Raw genomic sequence first — 16,202 nt, forward strand, 5'->3', positions numbered from 1 at the left:
GAGTCTGGGCAGCTGCCCTTCCACCAGACACCATGCGGGCCAGAAGGAAGTGGGACACTGTGAGGTGTGAGAAGAACGAGCTGAGGATCTAGAATTCTGGATCCAGGGACAAACATCCTTCAAGGATGGAGGCAATAAAGACATTCTCAGCTGAAAGGAAACCATGAGGGTTCACTGCCAGCAGAGATGCTCAGAGTTTTCCAGGCAGAAGGGGCCACGTGCAGCATCGGGAATGAATGGAGAGTGTCAGAAATGGAAATGCTTGGATAGATCGGACAGGCAGTTCTCCTCTTGAGTTCTTTAAAATAGGTTTGATGACTGAGAGTAAACTGCTAAGGCTCCGGCCAGTGTCTCCAGTGTACACACGTGGAACACACAGAGTGGTCACAAACTCAAAGAGGGGAGGGGACTATGTTGGACACCATGCTCCAGATGGCATAGAAGTGACTCTAAATAGACTGAGAAAAGGTGAGTCTGTATACTGCCATCACTGGATCACTGCTTTAAAAAAGCTACACAGAGATATAGTTAAAAACACGAGAGATAAGTTAAAATGGAATACTTTAAAAGTGTTCAAATCATTGATAAATGGGCCTTCATTAAAATTAAAACCATTTGCCCTGTGAAAGCCACTAATATGAAGATACTAAGGTGAGCCGTGGACTAGGAGAAGATATTTGGAGATCACAGAGCCAACCCTCCATTTCCTCATCTGTAAAATCGAGGAGTCACGGTGCTTGCCCAACGGAGTTCCTCTGAGCATCCAAGGAGTCAGGCTGTAAAGCTTTCCCCTGGCACCCACCATTCCTGTTGCCTGCTTTTTTCCCTCCAGATCCTTTCCACTCTCTCCATCCCCTTCCGTGCCCCAGAAGGCTGACTTCCACAAATGGACTGCTTCATCTGGACACACTGCCCTCTGGCTTCACTGGGTCTGGCCAAAGGTGGTGCTGGCAGGAGATCAAAGGATGGCAGGAAAGAGTTTGGGGTACCCATCAGCTCTCCCTCCGCTCCTCCAGGTCCAGGAGTGTCCGGCTCCCTGTGGGGCTGGTCTCAGTGCTTTGGCAGTGCTTACCCCCTACTTCCAGAACTGTCCTTTCCTTAAGGCTCTCATGTGACCCCTTGAGACAAGCCAGCTCTATCCTAGGATCCCTGATGGACACCCCAGATTCACCAGGTTATTTGGCTCCAACCAAGGCGAAACCCATGTCCACAGACAGAACTTCACCGAGATCTGGTTTGTCTGTTTTACCCTTCTCTGAAGGCCTTTGGTCATCTCTGTGCCAGGACCTGATCCCACATCCCTCACCCTCCCTCTGTGTGATAACAGAGCCCCCCAGGAGTCCTCAAGCTGCCGCACACGGGGTGTCTTACCCGCCTGATGCAGTCCTCTTCCCTCAGGCGTTCCTGAATCAGTCTGACAAGCAGTGTGTTGGACAGTTTCTAAAGGAAAGACGACACGCAAAATGAGGGTCCCAACTCACATTCTGAGCTGAAAAGGACATGTAACTGGCAGGGCAGTGGGCTCAGCTGAGCCCTGAGGAGCTGGCTGTGTCAACATGGAGGTTCCCCCATCCCTGACTGATGGTCTAGTGGCCTCGGTAAAGCCCGCCTTGCAGCTTCCACTCCTACCCTGAGTTTTATTTTACACCAACCACCATTTTGACGGCTCCACACCACATGTGCACACCGATCTTCCCTGCCCAGATGCTCCCCCCACCCAGCTGAGTGACTCCAGGCTCCCTCAGAGCCTTGGCCCAAGTGTCACTGCCTGCAGGCAGCCCTCCCTGGCCCTCCCCAGGCTAAGCCAATGTTCCTGTGGGAAAGGGACCAGTCTTAGTATCTTTGTACCCTAGAGAGTGTGTGAAAAGGGGCTGTGGTGCCCATCTCTTCCCAACTCTGTGCTCAGAGACCTCACGTGGTAGCTTGAAGTCAGCCACGGTGGGAGTATTTATACCATGGAAATGGGCAAACGCTGCCAAGACAGGCTTTTTTTCTCCCCAGAGAGCTGGTTGTTAAATGTTGACCAGCACACCTCTGCCTGAGCCCCAAGTCAGTGCCAAGGATATAGGATGGCCTTACCAGCTGATGAGTTCATGACACTTTATGTTCCTGAATACATTCATCAAATAGTAATAATGAGCTGTGGATTATACCCTTTGAGTTGGGCACTGTGCCCAGCTACATTATCTGTACTATTTTTATCACCTCTTTACAGATGGGGAAGCTGAGTCTCTGAGAGCTTAAGCCCCCTCCCCTGGGTCATACAATCAGGAAAGAGCAGAAGCAGACCTTGAACCCATGCAGGGCAGCCAGAGCCCTACCTCTTAAGCACTCCACACTCCCTGGGACCAGCAAAGGCAGGTGGGGAGGGAGGGGAGGTGCACAGGTAGGAAGTCAAGGATGGCCCACCTTCTGTCTCTCTTCTGAACAGAATCAACATCTCAATTTTCACAACCAGAATCAACATCCCAATTTTCACAACCAAGTCTGGTTTGTCTAGCAAAACCTTGAATGCTTTGGAGCCGATACCTGGAAAACCCATTCCCAGGTGTCCCCTTTACCCAAGATCACTAGAACCCCAAACACTTGGCCAAAGCAGACTCCCAGGCCAGCCCCAGACAGCACATCCTGAGCTATGTCAGGGCTGAACCGGCTCCCAGGAGGGGCGGGGCTCCTGCCAGGTGCAGGTGAGGGTCCTTGGGTGTGCTCTGGGCAGCATGAAATCTACCTTACACTTCTTCCCCCCAAGCTGAGGATCCTGGAGTGGGACCATGTAGGCTTGGGGAGGAGGGCAATTTCCTGAAGTATCCTTAGGGCTAAATGTGGCCCTGGTGATATTTTAGTGACACTGGAGATACATTTGGATCTTTCATCCTAGAGCCAGTATTTGTGAGGGTTTGGAGAGACCAGATCTTGCCTCAGGAATGCTGTCATGTCTGCCTGGAGTGCTGTTGGAGCACCTAGAGAGACAGCTGGGACACCACAGAGCCTCTCAAACACACTACACACTGTCCAGGCTGGCTCAGAAATGGTGCACATAGCAGAATGTGTCCATGCCTCATGTTCGTTATGTCATGGCAGCGAGAGTGTGGGGAATAGACAGTGCCCAACCGCTTCTAACTGTGGATGTTTGCCGTATTTTGACCCCCAATTAACATTTCTCTGTGCTCAGTGAATGGGCTTAGGTCAGTTCCCCCACAGAGCAATTCAGAGGGAGGGAACAGGGTACTGGGGCAGGCTGAGAGAAGCTGGGGGTGGGTGCTCAGCTCCTCCTCCTTAAGCTATTTGACTGGGTTCCTGGACAAAGCAGGCTGTGTTTGGGCAGATGATGTTTGGCAGCGAAGGACGAAGGACGCCCTTGGGGACAGGACATTCCAGGTAACTGGCTCACAGGGCAGGGATAGGAACTGGAGGGAGAGGGGGCTAAAGGCTCCAAAGCCCTAAGAGAGTGTGATTGCAGAGGTTATCTCTGGTCTCAGGAGGGGGATGGGCTGAGTGGGTAAAGAATGTTCCCAGGGAGGAGCACCTGGGTTCAGTTGGTTAAGCATTGGACTCTAGATTTTGGCTGAGGTCATGATTTCAGGGTCATGAGATCGAGCCCCATGTTGGGCTCTGCACTCAGCAGGAAGTCTGCTTGGAGTTTCTCTCCCCATCTCTCTCTCCCCCTCCCTGTACTCCCTGCACACTTGCTCATGCTTTCTCTCTTCAATAAACAGATAAATCTTTGGGAAAAAAATGGTAAAGAAGCTACATTTTTTAAAAAAAAGAAAAAGAGGGACGCCTGGGTGGCTCAGTGGTTTAGTGCCTGCCTTCGGCCCAGGGCATGATCCTGGAGTCCTGGGATCAAGTCTTGCATCGGGCTCCCTGTATGGAGCCTGCTTCTCCCTCTGCCTGTGTCTCTGCCTCTCTGTGTATGTCTCTCATGAATAAGTAAATGAAATCTTTAAAAAAATAAAAAGAAATAAAAAGAAAAAGAATATTCCCAAGGAGGCCCTTCAGAGGCCACTGGATTGGTCAGGGACTCATGATTTGGGCCCTGGCCACCCACTGAGTGGCATTGGACAAGTGCCTTCAATGCTCTGAGCCTCAGTTTCCTCATTTATAAATGAGACAAAGACAATGTATTTCAAATAGTTGTCCTGAGGATGAAATGAGATGATATGCATGATGAGCTCCCAGCAAGGGCTCAGCACCAGGGCTATGATGGTCAAGTACCCTTAGTATACCCTGCACACTCCTTCCTCAGCATGGGTCTGGACAAGGAAGCAGCTCTGACCAAGGGGTCCACTAATGTATCTGTGTCGCCTCTCCCTATAGTGCACAATCAGGGACCAACATCTCTCCCAGCTCCCACTTATATCTCTGATAAAGGATGTGGGAAGTCAAAATAAATTCCAAGCACTGCTGGGTGGGGGTTTCCTGGAACAGCATTTCTTACATTGAACACAGACTCATGCTCAGCATCAGGGCTCATATCCCCAGCTCTTGCCCTGGGCTGGCTCCATTTGTGTCACGCTCCCTGCTCTTGGCTACATAATGGCTGCTGCAGCTCCAGCCATCTGGGCAACCTTGGACAAGTCTTCACCTCTTTAGGGTTAACATACCTCACCAGTAGAAATGAGTAACAATATTGTAGTTTTTCCTTTTATCTTTTACCCTACATCCAAACAGCCACCTCCAGTATCACACCTTCCCCCAAAGGTCTTTGAGGAGCCACCCCCCTTGCCTTTCAGCGTGTATGGTTTCCATGGGGGTCAAGTCCGCCCTCAGATATAGAGGAGGGCCCTGACTGGTCCAAGCTGATCTGTATGTCCCACCCTTGGCCACTGTGGTTGCTTCAGAGGCTGCCCATAACCCAATCCCAGCCAAGAGGCATCAGGTCCAGGACATAGGTACAGTCAGTGGAAAGCAGGAGTCCTTGCCTTCCAGTGGATCCAAAGCTGAGAGGCTAGAGCTGCAGCAAGCACTTTGCAGGCACGAGGAGAGTGCAAACCACCGAAGCCAGCACAAAGGGAAAGAGAAACTAGGTGTCTCTGCCTCAGAATGGCTTTTCCAAGGATGTGGAATTGGAAGAGGAAGACAACAGATGGCAAGAGGATGAGGGAGGGTATGCCTCTCATGAGAACCAGATCTGTAATGTGTCCACTTGAAAGTTCTTGGGGCCACTATGGTTTCTACCAAATGGACAGCAAAAGTCAAGAGCAATAATGAGCAGGAGAGAGAGAAGGAATGAATGAAAGCATGACAGGTAGAGCAAGACGAGGCTGGAGAGACGAGAGGAGGCCAGCCAGCATGCAGTCCCCAGCTTCAGGATCTCCCAAGACACCTACGTCCTTACATCTGCCCTCTCCCCCATCTTGCTAATTTCTTGCTTAAGCAAGCCAGTTACTCCCTCACCTGAACACACACACCCAGAAAGCTTGTGGAAAGCACAGCTCACAGGGCCCATGCCAGGGTTTCTGATTTGGCAGGTCTGGGGAAATGCTGAGAAGCTGCATTTCCAACAAGTTTTCAGGGATGCTGAGGCTGCTGGTCCAGGGACCACACCTGGAGAACCACTGCCTTAAAAGCAAACTCAAGCACCCAAGTGCCCTACCCCACATGGGAGAGGTTGTTGGGGACAGTGCCTTTCTGCTCCATTCATATCTTCCCAGCAATCCTAGGAGACTTCCCCCGGTTGGCAAGGAAAGGGTCAACAGGGAGTAGCCCTTTCCTGTCCCCTCCTGTCCCCTGCCAACCCCAGGCAGAGCCAGCTTCCATCCCTTGGCCTGTTTCCCTTCAAGATTTGTCTCTTGTCCCTGACAACACCCATGCAGGAGGCAGCATTCAAACAGGTACTGGGGCAGGTGGAGGGGTTGCAGAGGAGGAGGCAGGGGGATGCAAGCCAGTCAAAGAACACAGGTTGAAAGGAGACAGGTCCAGGTGGGGTACAGCACCCGCCGGGGTGTGCCCGGCGGGGGACAGGCCCATGACTTTGAGCACAGCCCCTCCCGCGTGCCCCCTGCCGCTCCCCGCCTTGGCGCTGTCTCAATGCCAGCTTTGATGTGTCACGTCAGCAGCAGGGCTTCCAGGGGGTGCCTCTCAGAGTCCTGCCAAACTGTCTTTGTAGGAATCAGCCTCCCTCCTCCCAGAGCTCTGCCATGCTCTCCCATCCTAGCCCCGCAAGGCCTGGCTTTGTGGGGAGAATCAGGGACAAACCGATCAAGCTCAGTGAAGCCCCCGCTGGTCACAGAGAAGGCCCAGATCCGATGCAGGCCCCTGGCCCCTCATCTCCCTGTTTTTGTCTCATCAAGCGCAGAATTGGCTGCGCTGGCTCCTGTTTGGACATTTCTTCTCCATCCAGCTCCCAATGTCCAGAGCCGTGGGGCAGAAGAACTGATCTGCCAACCTCAGAGGTGCTGCCCTCCATTAAATGACACACTGGTTTGTTGCTGTTTGTAAGTCACCAGTTATGGTGGCAGGTCAAACCCTGGCTCTGCCCTCTGGGGCACCTTACTTCACTTCTCACACCTGGGCTTCCTTAGTGGGATGACACAAGCTGGCATGGGTCCCATCACCAGGCCCTACTCTCAGGGCCCCTACTGTCCTGTGTCACCTTGGGTGACACTTGTGCAAGAGCCAGAGGGCATTTTTATCTACAGTATGAACTTCCACCTGGAGCAGAGACAGGAGGGGAAGAGTTGAGACTCCTGGTCTGCCCAGTCTGGCCTCTTCCTCCTACAGGTGCTGCTGGTGGTGGTGGGAAGCCAGTACTCGGGACTTGAGCTCACTCAAGAACGGGTCAGAGAATCCTTAAAGACAACTCTCATTTCAAAGTTCCTACTGCTCCCAGGATCGTCAGAGCAGGTGTGGATGGCAGGCATTCTCACAGTTCTGAAAGGCAGGGCCCTGACAGGGTCTGCAATAGGTGACAGGAGACAGGAAGAGGGAGAGAAGGGGAGACTAGGTGATGAAGGAAGAACACACCCCTGACCACGTGCCACACGACAGGCCCACAGAGGGAGGTGGCCCAGAAGAGACTCTGCAGTGGGAAAGGCCAATGAGCTTTACAGGGAGAATGGTCCTTGGGCTTCTGTGTCCCTATCCTGGGTGGCAGGCAGAGCCTCCACGACCCCAAACCTTCTGCAAGGCCTGTTCACACTGCCACCTTGAGTGGCTGACAAGGGACAGGAGACAGTAGGAGGGCTCCAGCGCTGAGCACTTGGTCTCAGTGTGGCCTCCAGGACATGGAGCAACTAGGTTGGAGAAAGCATGGCTGGAGCTGACAGAAACCACCCACCGGACTTGGGCAATCCCAGAAATCCTCTGTGACCCTGGAGAGCCCTCTATCCCTGTATATAGATGGAGGCAGGACAAGGGCACAAGTTCTTTTCTTTGTATGTTAAAGAAAATGGTGACCCTGGCAACTGGGCACTTGGGTCCACTGGGCCACAGCTGATTTACTTTGTAAACAGAACTGAAATGAGTAAATGACACTGCAGCTAGAAAGAATCCAGCTCTGGCTCCTTCCTGTCTGACTGGCCTTCGGAGCCTGGATCACTCATTCATTCAACAAACATATGCTGTGGTGCTCTAATACAAAGGCCGCATGCCGAAGAAACTTTGATTTGGGGACTATTTATAAGAATAACAACCACAATGAGAAAAGGGGCTGGTGGTTGGTGGCGGAGGGCACATTAGAATTCCTTGGGCAGCGTCTGAAACCCCCGATGCCTGGCCCCACTCCCGGGGAATCAGACTAATCGAGTCCAGCAGTGCCCCAAGAGAGTCTCATGTGCCACAAAGATTGAGAACTTCTGGACCAGGCAGCTTCTCGAGTGTGCTTGCAAGTATTTGTTCTCCCTGCAGGGATTTCAACACTAAAGTTCTTTAGAAATTAAAACATTCCAGAGCGATCACACTCAGCTCCTGCTGCATAGAAATATCCTTTCCCCAGGGAACCGCTTCACCTTCCTATCACCTCCTTTGTGATTAGAAACCCACAGGACTCAGTTTTCCCAAACTCCAGCAGGGCCTGGACTGGGGTGAGGCGTTCTAGGAGCCCTGGGCCAGAGTCGAAGGAAGCGCTGACTCTCAGGCTTGTACAAGTGCAAGGTCAGCACCTAACAGCCGGTGCCTCCCTCACTTTGGTGCCCTGGACTCCTGGTGGTGCCCATCTTGCTCTCCCCACCCACAGGGGTCCCCTACCCAGTGTCTGTGACCTCCAATGAGGGCGGGCTTAGGGAATGGACCAGAGCAGGCATATGACGGAAAAGGATTTAACAAAACAGGATAAACTGAGAGCAAAGGTGGCCTTGGTCAAGGTGAAAAGGAGATAAGAAACACCTCCCGGGATCCCTAGGTGGCGCAGCGGTTTGGCGCCTGCGAAGGCCTAGGGCGCGATCCTGGAGACCCGGGATCGAATCCCACATCGGGCTCCCAGTGCATGGAGCCTGCTTCTCCCTCTGCCTGTGTCTCTGCCTCTCTCTCTCTCTCTCTCTGTGACTATCATAAATAAATAAAAATTAAAAAAAAAAAAAAAGAAACACCTCCCAAGAGAGGTGTTTATACCCAGAGTGCCCTGGGCCTGGACAGAGGGGGGGAGCTGGAGGACTCAGAAAGGCATCTCCTCAGGGAGACTTTAACACAGACCAGCTACCAAAGAAAGACTGATGGGGCACCTGGGTGATTCAGTCAGTGATGTGCCTGCCTTCAGCTCAGGTCATGATCCTGGGGGTCCTGGGATCGAGTCCTGCATCGGGCTCCCTGCACAGCGGGGGGCTTGCTTCTCCCTCTCCCTCTGCCCCTCTCTCCTGCTCATGCTCACTTATTCTCTCTCTCTCAAATAAATAAATAAAATCTTAAAATAAAAAAAGAAAGTTTTCTAAGTGTGAACGTGTGTGTGAGTTTAAGAGAAAAGAACACATTACCTTCTGGAAAGTGAAACTAAATGAAGGCCGGCCAAATGAGAAAAAACAAAGGCTACTTAGCCAGGGCTTCGCTCTGGTGAGGGAGTCGCCGCATCGTTTGGGTGCGGCAGAGGCTCCAAGGGGCCGGCAGAGCAAGAAAGCCTGGCGGTGGACCAACAGGCAGCTGCGCCGTACCCTGCCGCAGGTCACTGCAGGTTGTAGCTCAGAGCTCCATTTTATATAAGGTCTGGTCTGGTCACTGTGGATTCAGTCTCTCAGTGGATAGAGACCAGTAAAACAGCTCCAGGTGAAATGAAATACCATATGGGTTTGCTCTCATAACCCGAGAGCAGGCGGGCACAGAGCGACACAGGGAACACGACTGTCGGGAGCCAAGGCTGGTTGACACCGGGGATGGGCCCGGGAGGGTTCTCATGCCTTTCTCACTGCCTGAGTAGCATTACAGTGTTTTATCATAAACAGTTAAAAACAAAGATGGGTTTTGCGGCCCTTTGCCTGATTCTGGGCTCTCCCACAACACACATCCTGCAGTTATGCCCTCTAGGAAGGCTTTTCCTAGCATGACGGTGGTGAGGGCCCCATTGAGCCAGAGTCTTACAGCCCTGCCCACTCTGCCAACGGAGAGCCGGTGCCTGGGACTCAGTCAGAGAAGGCTTCAGGGGCGAGTGAATTAGGCAAACTGCCGGAGGCACGAGGCTCCCAGGTCCCTTAGTCTGGGTCCCCTCACCTCCCCCCAGAGCTCCCAGAGGCCAGGGGAAGGAAGAAAGTCATCTTTGGGTCTCCCATGGCACACAGGAGGGGATGAAGAAGTATTTTGGGAACCGTCTGGAAATGCCTAAGATGAGGTCTTGGTTAACACCCGAAACGTGGGAGAATTCTGAGTACAAGGGCAGAGCTGAGATTCATAGAAGATTAGGGATCTGAAGGTATCATCGCTACTTGCAAAAAGAGCTATAAAAGGCTCCTAATCTGCGGACGTTTTAAAGATGACCCTTAATGAGAGGCCAGGCCTGGACACGGCCACCTGTGGCTGCCTGACACACACCCATTCGGGCTCTTCAGAACCTATTACTCCTTCATCAGTCCTGATGGCCTGCCTTTCATCTTCCCTCCCCCATGCTTCTGAACTGAGGAACCCCAACCAGACACCCTTGAAAGCACTTCGATGCGGTCTGAAATATGCTGATAATTAGCGTAATGAAACCCAGAAGGAATTTCCTTAAAATCCTTCTCTCTGTTGAATTTGATAAACCCGATAAAAGCATCTTTATCCTAGAAATGAGACTGCCTCCCCCATCCTGAGAAGCTATCTGAATATGAGATACACACTTTCTTTCTAAAACCATATTCCCACCCCAGATGCTGGTGTCCCCCCACCCCCCCAGCCATAACCACACGGCGATTCCTGCAAGACTGCAGGGCCAGAGAACAGGTGGGGCATCACATGCTTTGCCCCAGGGCTCCTGCCAGGCAGTGGGGGCAGGAGGTGCTCTGGACTGAGCATATTCAGTATCGTATCACTATGGCAGTGACTGACCCTGCTGAATGAGGTCTTCCTTCCATCGAGTTGTGGGAACTGGTGAACTTGGGGTTGGGAGTCCCATCCCCAATCCCTGAAAATACCCCCTGCCCTGTCAGGGTGCTCCCGGCCTTGTCAGGGCCCAGTGACCTTGCTGAGCCCTCTTTGCACACTCCTCACCAGAGTTGCCTGGGGCCTCTGGACACCTGACCAGCTGGCCCATGCACTGGGCCTTGGCACTGCTTCTGTGGGTGGTTTGAACCAGGGAACAGAGTGTGGGCCAAGAAAGATGAAGAGAAACCTCAGAGAGGACGGAAACACAAGAAGTGGCCACAAGTGGTGCCTAGTTCTGGCTGTAGAGCTAAGGAGGAAGGTGCTACTTCCATCTGGGCCCCAGGAGTCACTGCAGCCCCCTGCCCAGCCCATACCCAACCCCAACTGCTGGAGTCGGGCTCTGGGTGAGGCCTGAATCTAGCATCCTAGCCCGGGGGAGGTCAGCACCCCCATGCTGTGCATGGAGGTCACGGAAGTTATGAGATAAGGATGGAGGCCTGGAAAGCACTCAGCAAACACAGGGATTCTTATCCTTCTCAGTTAGCTTCCCTCACAAACAAGAGGCAGCTGGAGCCTCCATGAAGAACATCCAAGAGGGCATATCCCTGCTGCTATGGTCTGAATGCCTGTGTCCCCCAAACTCAGATGCTGAAATCCTAACCCTCGAGGTAACAGTATTGGGCTGAGGTGGGGGGGCTTTGGGATGTGATTAGGTCATAAGAATGGAGCCCTCATGAATGGGATTAGTGCCCTTAAAATAGAGACCCAAGAGTGCCCTTGCCCTCTCCACCACATGAGGACACAGCAGGAAGATGACTCTCCCAAGACACCTAATCTGCTGGTGCCATGACCTCAGATTCCCAGACCCCAGAACTGGGAGGATCAATCCTGTGCTGCCAGGCTACCCAGTCTGTGGTAGTTTGTGATTGCTGCCCGAGTGGACTAAGAAATCCGCTTATATTCCAAAGGGGATTATGGGGACGCCTGGGTGGCTCAGTGGTTGAGCACCTGCCTTCGGCCCAGGATGTGATCCTGGAGTCCCAGGATCAAGTCCCACATCAGGCTCCCTATGAGGAGCCTGCTTCTCTCTCTGCCTATGTCTCTGCCTCTCTCTCTGTGCCTCTCGTGAATAAATAAAATCTTTAAAAAAAGGGGGGGGGGATTATGAAGAAACATTTCGAAGTTTCTATTTGTATTAAAGAGAAACAACATAATCAAGCTATTTCCCATTTTTTTAAAAAAGTTTCAAATATGGGGTTGGTGAGATTTTAGGAACAGAATAGCCAATGCCCTGGGATGCTGCACACAGCTGTGTGGGAGTGAGTAGGACGAGGAGGGCAGCCCCGGTGCCACAGAGTGCCAGGAGCACCACAGAGCACCAGGAGCATCACAGAGCGCCAGGAGCACCACAGAACACCACAGAGCACCAGGAACACCATAGAGCATCACAGAGCCCAGGAGCACCACAGAGCATCACAGAGCGCCAGGAGCACCACAGAACACCACAGAGTGCCAGGAGCACCACAGAGCACCACAGAGCACCAGGAGCACCACAGAGCACCACAGAGCGCCAGGAGTACCATAGAGCACCAGGAGGACCACAGAGCACCACAGAGCACCAGGAGAACCATAGAGCATCACAGAGTGCCAGGAGCATCACAAAGCACCACAGAGCACCAGGAGCACCACAGAGCACCACAGAGCACCAAGAGCACCACAGAGCACCACAGAGCGCCAGGAGTACCATAGAGCACCAGGAGCACCACAGAGCACCACAGAGCACCAGGAGAACCATAGAGCATCACAGAGTGCCAGGAGCATCACAGAGCACCACAGAGCACCAGGAGCACCACAGAGCACCACAGAGCACCAGGAGCACCACAGAGCACCACAGAGCGCCAGGAGTACCATAGAGCACCAGGAGCACCACAGAGCACCACAGAGCACCAGGAGAACCATAGAGCATCACAGAGTGCCAGGAGCATCACAAAGCACCACAGAGCACCAGGAGCACCACAGAGCACCACAGAGCACCAAAAGCACCACAGAGCACCACAGAGCGCCAGGAGTACCATAGAGCACCAGGAGCATCACAGAGCACCACAGAGCGCCAGGAGCACCACAGAGCATCACAGAGCACCAGGAGCACCACAGAGCATCACAGAGCACCAGGAGCATCACAGAGCACCACAGAGCACCAGAAGCACCACAGAGCACCACAGAGCGCCAGGAGCACCACAGAGCACCACAGAGCGCCAGGAGCACCACAGAGCACCACAGAGCGCCAGGAGCACCACAGAGCATCACAGAGCCCCAGGAGCATCACAGAGCACCACAGAGCACCACAGAGCACCAGGAGAACCATAGAGCATCACAGAGTGCCAGGAGCATCACAGAGCACCACAGAGCACCAGGAGCATCACAGAGCACCACAGAGCACCAGAAGCACCACAGAGCACCACAGAGCGCCAGGAGCACCACAGAGCATCACAGAGCGCCAGGAGCATCACAGAGCACCAGGAGCACCACAGAGCACCAGGAACACCATAGAGCATCAGAGAGCGCCAGGAGCACCACAGATCGCCAGGAGTACCACAGAGCACCACAGAGTTCCAGGAGCACTAAAGAACACCACAGAGCACCAGGAGCACCACAGAGCACCACAGAGCGCCAGGACCACCCAGAACACCACAGAGCATCACAGATCGCCAGGAGCACCACAGAGCACCACAGAGTACCAGGAGCACCACAGAACACCACAGAGCACCAGGAGCACCACGGAGCACCACAGAGCACCACAGAGCATCACAGAGCACCACAGAGCGCCAGAAGCACCACAGAATGCCTGGAGCACCACAGAGTGCCCAGAGCACCTTGAGTGGAAGGAGGAATCCCCAAAGTACAAGGCATCGGTCTTTCTAGTGTGGAGACAGCTGGAGGACTACCCTTAAACCCCCTGCCTGTCCAGATGGGGGCTCCGTCATATGTAGAGGGAGCTCCTGCCCCTGGACACCCCTGTGATGTGGCTGATCCTGGGGAGGAGCAAGCCGAGGCCACTCCATCAGCAAGGGGCCTTCTTGCTCTATGAATGGCCCCTTTTGCCACAAAACCCTCATTTCCATCTCCACCAGGATGTGTCCTACTTGAGAACTGTCTCCTCCTTCCATCACACCCTGCCTGTATCTCATCTTACCCTAGCCTCTCCCTTACTTAGTCCACAAGGACATGGAAACTAGCTGGCAGGGCGGGCAGGGGAGCCATGAGAGCTGTTGTCCTGTCTCCCCTTCCTGCCCTCACCCCCACCCCCACCCCCAGGGCCAGTCCTACCTTCATTTTCTGATAATGCTCCCTGGCAACTGCAGCCAAAGAGGAAAATTTTTGGGCCATCAAGTTATCCATTGTGAGAAGGTTGCTGCTCAGATGTTTGCACAGCCACATTGCCTGAAGAAAGGAAAGAGGACAAGAACATTTTAGTGAAAGCTGTGATGGAGGGAACTCCATTAAAATGTCCAAGTCCTTCTATCTTCTATATTCTACTAGAAAAGGTTGGCCACAAGGAAGCCCAATGACTTCTGGTGGGAAGGAGGCTGCCGAGGGGAACAAGTCCATAGAGTCCTCGCCCCCCCAAGCCAAGGCAGGAAGGGGAGACAGGGCGAATGCTCTGTCTCCAGCAGCCAGTGACAATGAGGAGCTAGAAGACCTACAGAAAGCCATGCCTGTAGCTGCCCTTGGCATGCCTTTCTCAACTCTGGGCACCTCAGAAGGTTTATGACTAGAAATGCAGGGACAGGACCTAAGTATGGGTCACAGCCATGCTCATTCATTTTTCCTTAGATTGGGACATGACCTAGTCTAGCCAAATGAATATTTAGGTCATTGATGGCTATGTATACTCTACAGACATGAATACATTTTAGGGAATAATAATGCAGTAAAATGTTCTTAATGCCCAGATTATACTGATGACCATTTCAGCATCAGGATGACTCAGAAGGCCCTAAAGTCCCCTGGGGCAAGTATGAACCTTAATTCTCTCTGCTGTGCATGCTGGGAGATGTCAGTGGTGACAGCCTTTTAGGGCTCTGTCTGGATTTTACTGTATATCATCTTACTGCAAAATTAGAGTCTGTGTGTCCCCAGGCAGCGGTGAGAGGCAAGGATAGCGAATTCACCAAAAGGCTTGTAGCTCAAACACCAGCCAAGCACTGTGGGCCCTGACCTCACCAGGAGGCAAAGTCAATTGCCTCAGCCAAGCTGAGCCTTGATGAAAAAAGTTGTCTGTGCTCCTGACACTTCAGGAATTCTACCCAGAAAATTCACCAGAGGTCAGGGGGAGAGCTAGACCTGGGGGTAAGCGCGGTGGGCCCAGAGCCCAACATCTCAAAGACAAAGGCCCTTTGCCAGAGGAGACCCCTCAGGCTGAGTGACTTGACTCTGCCTTTACGTAGCTTGTGGCTCGGGAGCCTGTCTGTCCAGCGCAGAGGCTACCACCTTGGAGTGGCTTCTACAGCCTCCCTGGGCTTTTCCCCAGGAGATCAGATCAGTCAGATCTGGAGGGGAGTCTGGAACCTGCATCTTCCAAAGCACCCTGGTAATGCTTGCGACTGCTCGGCTTGGGAGCCCCTGGTTTCTAGCAGCAGAACAACATTTAGGGGGACGGTATTGCAGACAGGAGGGAAAGCTGGCAGCCTGATCCTGAGGAACACAGTAGAAAAAACTACAGACAGACTGACAAGCAGCAGGATAGAGGGATGGATAGATAGGCAGCTGGATGGACAGAGAGAGACAGAATGGTAGGATATAAATGATGCCAGAATATAGCACAGGCAGGTCAGCTTGGACAAGGCTTGGCCATCTTAATTCCTTTTTTCAAACAAAACTATAAATAATATATAAAAAGTAAAAAAAAAAAACCATATGCAATATATACATATAAAATATTTATAAAACAAAAATATATAAACATATATATTTAACAGAGAGAGAGAGGGAACACACATGCACAATTAGGCAGAGCAGCAGGCAGAGGGAGAGGGAGAAGCAGGCTCCCCAATGAGCAGGGCTCAGTCACAGGGCTCAGTCCCAGGACCCCAGGATCAAGACCCACAGCGAAGGCAGATGCTTAACTAAGCTACTCAGGCACCCCAATTCCTTTTCTGAATAAAGCAAAGTGTCAGCTCATCAGGGGACATGGCCCCCCACATCATCCAGGCCCGGGATGAGGGCTCACAGCAATGGCACAGTCATCAAGGAAGAGTTAACTTATGTTCACTAGCCAGGCTTTTATTTTATTTTATTTTTTTAAAGATTTTATTTATTTATTCATGAGAGACACACAGAGAGAAAGACAGACACAAACAGAGGGAGAAGCAGGCTCCATGCACCGGGATTCGATCCCCGGTCTCCAGGATCGCGCCCTGGGCCAAAGTCAGGCGCTAAACCGCTGCGCCACCCAGGGATCCCGAGCCAGGCTTTTAAAAGATAGAGTTCTACCTCATATGATTACACCTTTCACAAGTTTTGACAATTGACAGGAACTTAATACTGAAACCGTAGGCAGGAGGCACACTAGCATCCGGATTGGGGCTGTCTCCACGGAAAGACCAGGAAGGGGAAGGTGGGATGAGGTATTTGCTGTACCTTTCAAGTCATGGTCTTCAAAGTGGGGAGAGAATCATCAGAGCAAATATGGCAAAATGACAACTGCTATAAAATCTGGG

General features: G+C 52.5%; 1 protein-coding gene across 7 annotated transcripts in view; it reads right to left on the bottom strand.

The window, feature by feature from the left end:
* The window catches only part of AK8 (adenylate kinase 8), a 127,760-nt gene that overhangs the window by 102,150 nt on the left and 9,408 nt on the right, over window positions 1-16,202 (bottom strand). For 6 of the 7 annotated variants that reach the window (XM_077851216.1, XM_077851215.1, XM_077851221.1 and 3 more), the window contains exons 4-5: window positions 13,810-13,923; window positions 1,372-1,440 (exon numbers count right to left, since the gene is read on the bottom strand). In XM_077851216.1, coding sequence (XP_077707342.1) covers window positions 1,372-1,440; window positions 13,810-13,923 — 183 coding nt within the window. The remainder of the gene's footprint in view (window positions 1-1,371; window positions 1,441-13,809; window positions 13,924-16,202) is intronic. The other variant, XM_077851217.1, reaches the window with a different exon arrangement.

Source organism: Canis aureus, chromosome 16, assembly GCF_053574225.1.
Source record: "Canis aureus isolate CA01 chromosome 16, VMU_Caureus_v.1.0, whole genome shotgun sequence".
NCBI lineage: Eukaryota > Metazoa > Chordata > Mammalia > Carnivora > Canidae > Canis > Canis aureus.